Source organism: Chlorocebus sabaeus, chromosome 8 (genome assembly GCF_047675955.1).
Source record: "Chlorocebus sabaeus isolate Y175 chromosome 8, mChlSab1.0.hap1, whole genome shotgun sequence".
NCBI classification, from domain to species: Eukaryota; Metazoa; Chordata; class Mammalia; order Primates; family Cercopithecidae; genus Chlorocebus; species Chlorocebus sabaeus.
The window spans coordinates 113,138,816-113,150,932 of record NC_132911.1 but is presented as its reverse complement, the minus strand read 5'-3'; the positions used below and the strand labels follow the sequence as shown (position 1 = coordinate 113,150,932).

Here is a 12,117-nt window from a genome sequence, read left to right as displayed (position 1 = left end):
TCATTCTTACCTGCAGTGATATGTAGGTAGCATTCAAAACAACTTCTCTGTAAGAAGATTCTGCAGCTCCTACATTATATTTATCTTCCAGTTCTAGAACCCCCCAAATAATGAGTCTTTCCATTGATGGCATATCTATGTCAGCTACAATCCATGTTCCTATAAAACAATACTTTAAGAAATATAACATAGTCCATAAACTACAACCTATAGCAAAACATTGACAAGCTTATCAGTGAGTCCTGGTTTTGAGTAAGTTTATTAAATGTCTTTTCATATAATACCTGATTCCTATCTCTCCCAGAAATTCTACTCTTGTTAATTAATGGTCAGGTTTAAATCCACAGAAACCCCAGAAGGCTAGGTTTAGTATCCAGGATGCATTAATAGAGTCCACTTCTTCACACTTGCTCTTTCACCAAAGTGTGCTGATAAAAGTGGAAACCTAACTGTGACATCTACCCTGCCATAGTGTTAATATTACATAAAACAAACATTTTATTCATTTGTGTTTATGTATTTACCTTCAGGTATAATCACATTTGCCCCTGGGTGAGGTACAGTATAATTATTTTCTTGTGATGATTGCCAAAAAGAATCATTTGACCATAAACTGAAAAGAGAAGAGAAATACTTCTGTGAATTACGACTTGTTGTGATATACCCTAATTTTGTCTAAAACGTAAATGATTCCATTTCCCCATAAGATTTTACATGGTGGAGAAGAAAAAAGAAATGCATGCTTTGTCCTTTTAAAGACCTTTGACACATGGGCTATTTCATGGGGAGTAGGGGTAGAGGATATCGTTCGCTAGATTCTGTGAAAAAAGGTGTAGAAGAATGGTCTCTGAATTGACAAGGATGCACCAATGCCATTAAGCCCCTGGCCTGGGATGGGGGTGGCAGATCTGTATCCAAAGTGAAGGCTAGATTAAATTGAAATAATTTGTAAAGTGCATGGGAGGACAGACAGCCTTCAGTTTTCATCACTATGCCTTCTAGAAAATACCTTTTAATGCAAATTTTTATGAAGTATATTATTATAAAATTGGTGATATTTTCCCACTGGAAAACATTCACAATCATAGCCCTTCATTCTTATCCATACCATCACTCACTATCAATAATCATGTTATGTATTCCCCTTCTTCTTATTTCTCATTGTTACGATCAACAAAGCCCACTTAAAGTAAGCATTAAGTTATATAGCTTGAGCCTTCTGTTTTAATCCTCAGGTAGCACTTCTGGGTCAAGATACTGTTTTGTTTTGTATTATTCATAGCTAGTTGAATAATACAAATTAATCAATCCAATTATAACTATTTCCAGTAGGGAAAATTCATACTGTGGGAAGAAAGAAAAACTATACCATGGCATATATACATAGTTTATCATAATTTACCTTTATCACATTCTGGCCTAGAGCAATCTAAATCTGTTATAGTAGTCATAATAAATGTTAATTAAATATTTAATAATTATATCTACCTTAGAATGCATAAGGGCCTCGATGATTCTCTCTCCGTTCTTGGACATGCCACACCCTTTCTATGTCAGGGCACCTGTACAAGTTGCTCCCTAGGTCTCTCCCACCCTTCACTCAGCAAGCTCTTCTTCATCCTTTGGGTTGCAGTTGGAATAACCCCTCCTTAAGGGTGTTCCTAACCACCCCACCCAAAATAACCATCCCTGCCATATTGCTCTCTGTCCAAGCCCCATATCCATTCTTTTTATAACATTTATCGCAACTCACACTTACATACTTTATCTTCTGTTTACCTTTTTGTTTGTTTATTTACTTGTTTTGTCATCTCTTTGGATTGAATATGAGTATAATGAGATCAGAGATCACATCTATGTTGTTTATAATTGAATCAAAAATGCCTGGCACATAGTGGATACTCAGTAATTTTTTTAGTGGTTTAATGAATATACAAACGAATTCAATTTTTGTTCTTTTGTACAATAACTGCTACAGTATCTATTTATTTTGAAATGTAATTCATCTAATAATTATCATTGAGTTGTGCTTGTTACACAGTAGTGGGCTATTCAGTGCCCACTAAATGTTAGCTTTTAGCATCATCATGATTTTTTATCAGTAGTATTGTCCATAAGGGATGCAAATATACATCAAATCAGGATGATGCCTTTCAGGGTCTTAAAGACTAATACTGAATGTACTAGTACCATCATGTCCAGTAATTACTCTAATACAAGGTAGAAAGTGATGCTTCACATGAGAAATAAAGGTAAAGAGCTATATAAGTTACAAAGATAGAAATATTGTTTTTAACTAGAAGAATTAAAATATATTTGAAAGAAAATTAACTAAGTTCTATTATGAAATTTGACCACGGTGGTTATTCTAGAGACAGCACCTGCTAAGAAAGCATTGGATTCTCAAGGAGACTTAGTTTCTGGTGCTGTACTGGATATGCATCAGTGAGCTCTGTGATCTCAGGTAATGCTGTACTGGATATGCATCAGTGAGCTCTGTGATCTCAGGTAATGCTGTACTGGATATGCATCAGTGAGCTCTGTGATCTCAGGTAATGCTGTACTGGATATGCATCAGTGAGCTCTGTGATCTCAGGTAATGCTGTACTGGATATGCATCAGTGAGCTCTGTGATCTCAGGTAATGCTGTACTGGATATGCATCAGTGAGCTCTGTGATCTCAGGTAATGCACCTATGTTCACTGGGTGTCAGCTTTCTCATCTATATAATAAGGGAATTGGGCCAGGTCTAATAATCTAAATCTAACATTCTGCAACTGTGAGGTTACCAGTAACTTTCACACGTAATTTTTGTAAGACTTTTTCATTTTCTTACGAAGGTTTTTGTAAGGCTCAAGCAAAGCAATGAGTGTGAAAGTACTTTGTAACCTACAAGACATTGTGCAGAAGTAAAGCATTATTGTTTCACCCAGGAGTGACATGTGAAAAGGATTATGTTAAGAGATATTGGAGGGTATCAACTACAAAAGGCCTATATACTTATATGTGGCTGGTCGCTTCTTGGGAATTGGTTTTCTTGATGGGGGATGTACAGGAAAGCAATCCTGGAGAATACAACAGTAAGCTTGGAAATTAATAACAACGTCTTTCACATCAGGGTCCAGGTTCCCAGAAATGGGCTGACTCTGATGAAGGTCATTTCTTCCTGACACTGAAAGTGAAGTAAAAAGTAAAAATGGGTTAAATGAACATAGTGACCAAAGTACTTGAATGTAAACAAAATTATGGCATTCTGGAAAATGTTCTTTAGGTAGTAACTTGAATTATAATTCATATGTATGGAAGAGATGTGGAGAAATTATGATGATGTACATATTATAAAGACATACATAGTCAAATATTTTGATAAAAATGAATGCTTTAGAATTTAATTAAAATTTATTCTTACATATTTTAATTTTCCAAATAATTAAATAATAAAAATGGAAACAAAATATATACCAGCTTCCATTGTATTCAGTCTCTCTAAGTCCATGAAATAAAACTGTTAATGTGTAAGCATGCTGGTGTCACCTTCAACATAAAATGAAAGTTCTTAATTCAACTCAAATCCTTTTCAAGAATAATTTTTTTCTCCAGTTTTTCCATTCAGCAAACATTTATTGAATCCTATATATATTAAGCACTGTACAACACATTTGCTTATTAAGCAATTTTTCTCATCCTTTAGACAAAGCATCAGATAAAATATCACTTCTGCCTAATGACACATACCCAAATAATATAGAGTACTAGTGTTTGCTTCAAGGTGCCAGTCTCCATTCTTGCTAGTATTCCAATTCAATGGATCTGAGGAACCATTCCTCATATCAATAATATTAAACATATCTGGATTTTGAGTGAAGTTATGTGATATAATTACATAGTCTTCTTCCTATAAAAGTTTGTAGAAAAATGTGACTTGTATGTTAATATTCTTCATATGACACATTAATTTTAATGACATATAGTTAGCCCCTATATTATGTTAAGATTTAAAAGTTTTGGCTTTAGTTTGTTTTTTGTCTTGAATTTCTATTTTGTTTATTAACATTTTACATGTCTATGACAATAATGCTAGTTCTGTCACTAAGGCAATGAAAGGATCTCTCTCTCTCCTGTGTGTATGCGTATATATACACATATACATTAAGTATACACATGTATAGTGTATATATACGCATACACACATATATATGTGATGTGTGTATGTATGCATACATTTAGAAAATATTTTATTTTAAAAATTGACAGACAAAATTGTAGACAATATTTTATTTCTATAATGTTTAAAAATATTTAAAACAATGCTGCACAGATGTGTAGTATAAGTGGAAGAACATGTGTAAGATGGAAAACATCCAATTCAGGATACTGGCTACCATTAGAGGTAGAGAATGGAAAATGAGATGACAGTAAATAATACAGAGAGCTTCCACTTTATCTACCATTTTTTAAACATAAATTAGAAAGTAAATATTCACAGAATGTTAGATTTAGATAGAGTTAGGTAGTAGCTTTTTGTTTGTTTGTTTGTTTTTGGTTTTTTTTGAGATGGAGTCTCCCTCTATTGCCCAGGCTGGAGTACAGTGGGGTGATCTTGGTTTACTGAAACCTCTGCCTCCTGGGTTCAAGCGATTCTTCTGCCCCAGTCTCCACAAGTAGCTGGGACTACAGGTGCCCATCACCACACCTGGCAATTTTTTTTTGTTTGTTTTTTGTATTTTTAATAGAGACAAGGTTTCACCATGTTGGTCAGGCTGGTCTTGAACTCTTGACCTCAGGTATGGTTGATCTATTTCATGATATAAAAAATAAAGTTCTTAACTGCTGATCCCTGAGATATCATAAACACTCAGTAAAGGTAAGTTATTATCATGGTAATAATGACAGGGGAATAAGCTTAGTACTACAGCAATGTGGCAGAAAGATTGCTTACTTCTGATTCTCAAATGAATTTTTTTTTTGGCTTACTTCTTAGATTCAGAGTGGTTCGTGAAGAATGTGCAGGATTTCAACAGGTCAATTTGTGATAAAAGGTCCCTCTGGCCTGACAATGTGTGTGAGTAAGTATGAGGATGTAGGCTGTGTTTGGGTAATACGCAGTTATAATCACTAGAAGATAAATATTTTTACCTTAAATCCATAGAATGTTGATGTATATGAAATGTTGGTTGTGTGATCCACACCTTTAAAATACCAGTTAATGTGTTTTGCATTTGGAATCAGAGCCATCCATCCAGACATATGAGTCAGTCGTTTCTTCTGAAATGGAATAATGCTTGTGCCTATAGGAGAACATAGAACAAGCAAATAATAGTAATCTCTACCTCTAATAAACTCCTCCTTTTATAAACAAGAGCAAATGTTGGTTTAGTTTAGTTGGTTTAGCAAATATTGGTTTAGTCTATGAAAGTCTTTAAAAAGATTAATATGGCATTTCATTACTTATGTTCTAAATGTCTTCGTTTAACTGAAGAACTGAAATGATTAATATTACATTCAACTGGTAAGTAAAATGCTTTCAAACTTGGAATTTTGAGTTTGAGATGGAACCTCTATTCCTTAGGGAAAGATACACTTGAAACATTGTGAAATTACAACTGCTAGAACAAAAGTGCCTAAATATATTAATATAATTATTTAAAGATTATTGATCTAAACATAATTTTATTTTTATTCTTTAAGAACTTATTCAAATCCTTGATGTAGAATATATAAAAACATAAGCTCTGATTCTTTATTAGTTTCCTATATCTGTTGAGCTAATTAAAATCTGTACAACACATATTAATTTTTAGTAGTAAATAGTTTTGTTTGAGTTTAATGGAGTTTTGATTTAGAGTTCTTAAAGAACAAAGCTACAACTAGACCTATAAATTAACACTGATGAAGATATATACATTTTAGGAATACGAACTTTGAACCTGAACTACCTGTTATGGGAAAAACTGTATAATTTAGTAGTGCTTTGGTCACAAGAGAGTGCCTGATAACTTTAATAGAAGGTTTGAAAAGTTCTCTTACAATACAAAGGAAAGGTCTTTCATTAATTGCCCCTATTTTTCTCCCCCTTCCTTTACTTTTCATCTCAGATTGGATTGTATATTAAATTAACAACCTCTTATTTTAAAAATTTAGAAAGAAGAAGCTAGAAGCAAGATTATAAAATAATATGTCATTCATTTACTTTTCAAAGTAAAGCCAAACAAAATTCCAATGTCATGAGAGAACAAATTCATGAATTTCTATGCTTTATGGGTTAGTATTAATTTTAAAAGATTCATGAGCAGAGGCACCAAAAACTTTCATTACCAAAACATTCTGAAAGGATGAAAAGAACTATGGCTATAGTTGGATTAGTCATATTGGATTATAGTGGATTATTGTCCAGCAAATATCCACTCCTCTCTTCACCTTGAGGGCAAAGAAGACTTCCCTGCTTTGTTGATCTTGGCCAATGGGACATTAGTGGAACTGACACTAGCAAATGCTTGAAAAGTGCTTGCTCAGTGAGGCTTGACTTCTTGAGCCTCTATCTTCACTAAGAGAAGAGCCTCCCCCAAGTAAGTGCTCTCCCTTTGCTTAACACCTGGAACGAGTACATGTGGAGTTACCTGAGCTCAGCCCTTGGCGAGGAGCAAAGTCTCATACTGAAGCAGAGCCTCCCAGCAGAGCCCAGCCTAGATCAATCAACCTAGCCTCTGGACACCTGAGAATAAACGATTGTAGGCTTAAGCTATTGAGTTTTGAGATAGTCTGTTGTGAATGGTTAACATAGAAGAGCTGATTAAAATCATCCAAAATCTCTAGAATTTGCTCTTGGATTTGCAGAACTAAATTCCACTGATGTTTTCTTTCTTTTTTCTTTCTTTTTTTTTTCTTGAGATGGAGTCTTGATCTGTCACCCAGGCTAGAGTCCAGTGGTATGATCTCGGCTCACTGCAATCTCCACCTCCTGGATTCAAGCAATTCTCCTGCCTCAGTCTCCCGAGTAGCTGGGATTATAGGCATGCACCACCACACCTGGCTAATTTTTCTGGTATTTTTAGTAGAGACAGGGTTCCACTATGTTGGCCAGGCTAGTTTTGAACTCCTGACCTCAAGTAATCTGCCCACCCTGGCCTCCCAAAGTGCTAGTATTACAGGCATGAGCCACTGCACCCAGCCTCCAGTGAAGTTTTCTGATGCTTGGGATTGCATTTTAACCTGACATTTCTTAATAATTCAGTTTTTAAGTGAAACAAATTTCCATTTTTGTAAATTGTGTTTTTCCTAATTTTTTAAGCTGCACTCATTTCAAGTATGTCTGTTTTAAGTGTCTTGGACTGAAATATAAACTCTTTGAAGTTGATATTTTCTAAAAATAGGATCATTAAGAGTTAGCGTCTCAAGTTAATTTGCCATCTGGTATAACTTTATACATATATTTACATGAAGATACACCATCATGCATGAGATGCTTTGATAAAGATATATAAGGACATATATAAAGTTATAGCAACCCCTTACTTCCCACTAACCTAGTGTACTTTTAAACTTTTGTTTCACTTAGCATACGTATACAATCAGGACAAGTTATCTTTTTCTGTTTTTAAATTTTAGAAGTAAATAATTTTATTTGACTTTAATGGAGACCAAAGTAGCCAAGTGTACTTTACTATACAGTTGATTTTTTTTTTTTCACATACAGAAGTAAAATGCCTGGTATAGTGTTTTCTCTAATTCACAATCTGGTCTGAGTATTGCAACTAATTCCATTTAATTCAACACTTGCTGAGTAGTTACTATTTGCAATGTTCTGTGTTGAGCCTTGTAGTGTCAGAAAGATAAGTTTGTAGATCTTGACTTCTAGGTAGTACAATTTAGTAACTAAATAAAAAATCTTAATTCTTGAAGGGAATAGACCAAAGGGTGCAGAGAAACTTGACAAGAAAGCTATAATCTTATAAATTCAGAAATAACCAGATTTCCTGAATCAAAAAATCAGAATATGAACAAATAAGCAAACAAAAGTTCCTTTCTAAAATCCTCACCACCACTAAAAATGACCATAAAAAGAAAGCTTAGAGATTTGAAAGCTTAGATATTTGAATATTAGTGCTTAAAAATTACTAAAGGAATATATACTTTATTATGTTGTATATTTAAAATAATTTACTTAGGAAGGTTGCACATCTCTGCGTTTCTGTAAAAGTGTATCTTAAATCATGTTTTAATAAAATACTAATGTTCAGTTTACTCACAGGTATGCCATAAAGTATGTAAAAGGATGATTAAATAAGAAACTATTCTATGATACAGCAATGGGAAATACTAAAACATCACTTCATTAGATAAAATAACTTCATTTGCTTTTGATGTTTTGGTTACCTTTTATTTCAGTTTTTATTTGGAAGAAACGTTCATAGATATTTTGTTTAAAATACTTTATTGTACCACAGACTTTAAAAGTTTAAGTAACATCATTCCATTCTGGACATCTGTTTATCAGAAGAAAAGCAATGGTTTCTGGGTTTATATTATTAAGGCACTGTGACAGTGGGTATAGCTATTACTCAGATAGCAGGTACATGATCCTTTTAATTCACAGGGGGAAAAAAAACTAGAAAAAATGTTTTAAAATTAAATGTAATAATTTATATCATCATAATGAATGATGGAAGTGGCACTGCACACTTATGTTTTCTCCTGTAGATCACTTTTCACCCTTTTCTAACCTGCTCCTTTGCCTTCTGGCTTCTGGTTGGCTTTGGACAGTAGGAAACACAGTAAAGAGAAGAGAGGGAAGGAGAAAGGTGAAAGAGAGGTATTTATTGCCCTGACTCTCACCCTTAGGGAATGTAGGGGGATTTTGGTGGGCTCTTGTATCTCTCAACCAAGGGGCACAGCTTCTTTCAGGCAGCCTTCTTCATACAGCTCTGTTTCTGGGTCCATGTAACTGTTCCTTCCCTTCATCTTTTCAGGGCCAGCAATGGCAATAGCATTTGCCCCTTACTAGCCCTTTGAAGAGTTCTATTGTAGCTGTTCTCTCAGTGCCAGAAGTGCTGGTAGGGGATGGTGCCACGGGATTGTGTCTTTTGATCCCAGTAGGAATAACGGAATCTAAAAGTGGCAGGAGTCAGTGCTTAACCATTAGATATAAAGGTAGATTTAATTAGCACAATAGTCACTGGGCAGAGGATTAATCAGAGTGTTCTGACCTGCAGGAAGCTGTGATAACTGATTGATTGATCTTGAGATTCCAAAGATTAAATAGAGAGTAGCACATTAAGGTGATATTTGGTGTGCATATAGGAAGAAAACCATAGAGGTCTTAGATGGCAGAAGTCTAACTCAAATTACCTAGGTAGAAATTCACTGCTTCTGACCTATTTTCTAGATTCAAGCCAATTCACAGACCAAAAGCCTCACCACTGAGTGAAAGAGATCTGTGACCAATTATACTAAGGAAAGAAAAATAACCAGACCTTCCATATTATTAGATCCTAGCTCTAAACTGATGCTAATAATCCTCAAAGTCACCAATGCCAACATGCTAACATGGCCCACCAGCCAGAGTAGGGGCTTATCAAGGGCAAGTGATGGATGAGTCTTCACTTAGTCTCACAGTGAGTTCAGTAGGGTCATGGGTACATGTTATGGTTATTTCTCCAGTTCCAGAATGTACAGTGGAAACAGATATATAAAATCTGGTTTGAGTATTTGCAATCTGGTCTGAGTATTGCAACTAATTCCATTTAATTCAACACTTGCCGAGTACTTAGTATTTACAATGTTCTGTGATGAGTCTTGTGGTGTCAGAAAGATAAGTTTCTAGATCTTACCCTCTAGGTATTCACAGTTTAGTAACTAAATAAAAACTCTTAATTCTTAAAGGGCACAGAGAGACTTGACAAGAAAGCTATTATGTCATAAATTCAGAAATACCTGCCTTCCTGAATCATATATAAAATCTAAAAGACTGCATTCATTTGAAATGAGGACAGAAGTTGAAATTCTTCTAAGAAATATCTTAATAAGAGAAGCTGACAACATGGAGCGTAATAACAAAATTCCAGCATGTCCTGATGGGTTTGACATAAGTAATTTTAGCAGCTATCATGTGGCTGGTATAATTATGCTAAACATTTTCAAATCTTAATTGGTTTATATTGAGATACATGGTTTAAAATTTTTAAATGGCAAGTCTCTGCTTTGTAAATATCATTAAATGGGAAAAATCAACAATACTGATAGCATTTTAAAGTAACATGAAAGTATTTGCAATACTGATGGGAAATGGTAAATATTGACACTATAAGAGAAAAATAAGTGCACTTGGATTCTGTTATTAAACTCTTTTTCTATACTTATGATTCCTTATTATGTGTTTACACCTTGATGATTACAGTTTTCCATATTGCTGTCAAGAAATTGCATCATTTAGATTTACCCAGAAAATGTAAAAAAAAAAAAAACTATATTTGATGATGGTATTAAGATTTTGTTTAGCAAATCTTTGATTCATCAATGCTTTTTCCATTTTTCAGAATCTACAGTCTCTCAGAACAGTGTATATTGTGAGAGTGGATTCATTATAAATAGATATTTTAACTAATAATTTCTAGAGAGATGATGGATGGAATGATAAAGAGATAGAGATACAGATCTGAGCCAGTCAGGGTGGGTTAGGTCAGGTAGAGTGACACTAGACACAGTTAGTAACTGGAAGAATTCCCAAACTGGTTCCCCAACTAACAGAGCAGGGTCAAATATAGTAGTAGGAACTATGTGGATACTCTATACTCTAGGAACCATTTTTGCCACCCTCTTAATTAAATAAAAGCAAGTTTAAGTCCTTGAGTAGCTGGTGGGGTGGGGGTAGTGGGGAAATGCAGAGATTAGTGCCATGATTGAAGAATTAAGAAATGTGAGATTCAGGATTTTCACCACATCCCTATTTAGTTAGCTTGCTTGTTTGGCTGGTGCAAATGCCAGATGGATTATGAACAATGACAGTAAATTAATGCAACATAGTCATGTAATGATGTCAAGCATATCTGGTATTACAGGTATTGTACCTTTACTGGAACAAATCAGTAAATCCACAATCCCTGGCACCTGGTAGGCAGCTATTAACCTAGAAAATGCTCCCCCATCCCATCTCAATCAGCAAGGACAATCAAAAACATCTGCCTTGAGTGGCAGAAACACTGCTACATTTTTACTTGCTCCAAGGTTTATGCCAACGTTCCTTCTCTCTATCATAATATTGTCTGGAGGTTTCTTGATAAGCAGAATACTGTGCTAGCCTCTGCATTTATAAAATGCTTCTCAAACACCTACTTTGAGAGTATTATTTGTTTCCTGCTTGGACTCTAATATAAATATTATACTTTCTGCAGTGTTTGAACAACCAAGTAAAAATGCAAGAAGATGATGACAAAAGTTTAGGAAGATATATTTAAATTAGTTGTTTAAACTAATATATTCTACTTACCGAAAGAGTCTGAAAGAACCACATCCTTTTCAAGCAGAGATACTGGAGAAGGCTGGTTGAACGCTAAACGGTGAAAGCTGACTGAAGCATCACAGACTGATCCAGGGAACCCAATGCTCCACTCAGCTTCCTGAGTACAATGAGAAGGGTCTAGCAATGAGCTGTGTGGAATGACGGTATGTCCTTTGTGCCCTGGGAAACAAACAAACAAAATGTTTTTTATTTCACATTAAGAAACATAAAAAAGGTCTACAATATACAGAATTGTGACCCATAGTACCACTAATACAATCTAAAGGTCTGGGTAATTTTTTGTTTGTTTGTTTGCATGGGGCAAGAGGATCTCATATAGAAGCATTGCCGTGCCTCTTTGGTTAGGAATGTTATTGTGGATTTAGCTGAAACACAGGGTGTGAAGCACCCATGAGAGTTAAAGTTGGAAATGGGAATTGGGATGAGTAGCCTATTCAAGGACACGGAGGATTTAAATCCAGGTGTTATGACTATAAAGCCTTTACTTGAAACTGGTAGACTACCAATTAATGTTCAAAACCTAAACTGAATTAAGTAAATCAATAAACATTACACAAAGCTTTATATACCAAAGGCATCCAAACATTCTCCCTTTTAAAGTC

General features: G+C 34.7%; 1 protein-coding gene across 1 annotated transcript in view; it reads right to left on the bottom strand.

Annotated features, from left to right (window-relative positions):
* Window positions 1-12,117, bottom strand: part of PKHD1L1 (PKHD1 like 1) — a 160,361-nt gene that overhangs the window by 49,987 nt on the left and 98,257 nt on the right. The window contains exons 50-55 of the mRNA XM_008001368.3: window positions 11,483-11,674; window positions 5,137-5,288; window positions 3,736-3,895; window positions 3,001-3,172; window positions 525-613; window positions 11-159 (exon numbers count right to left, since the gene is read on the bottom strand). Coding sequence (XP_007999559.3) covers window positions 11-159; window positions 525-613; window positions 3,001-3,172; window positions 3,736-3,895; window positions 5,137-5,288; window positions 11,483-11,674 — 914 coding nt within the window. The remainder of the gene's footprint in view (window positions 1-10; window positions 160-524; window positions 614-3,000; window positions 3,173-3,735; window positions 3,896-5,136; window positions 5,289-11,482; window positions 11,675-12,117) is intronic.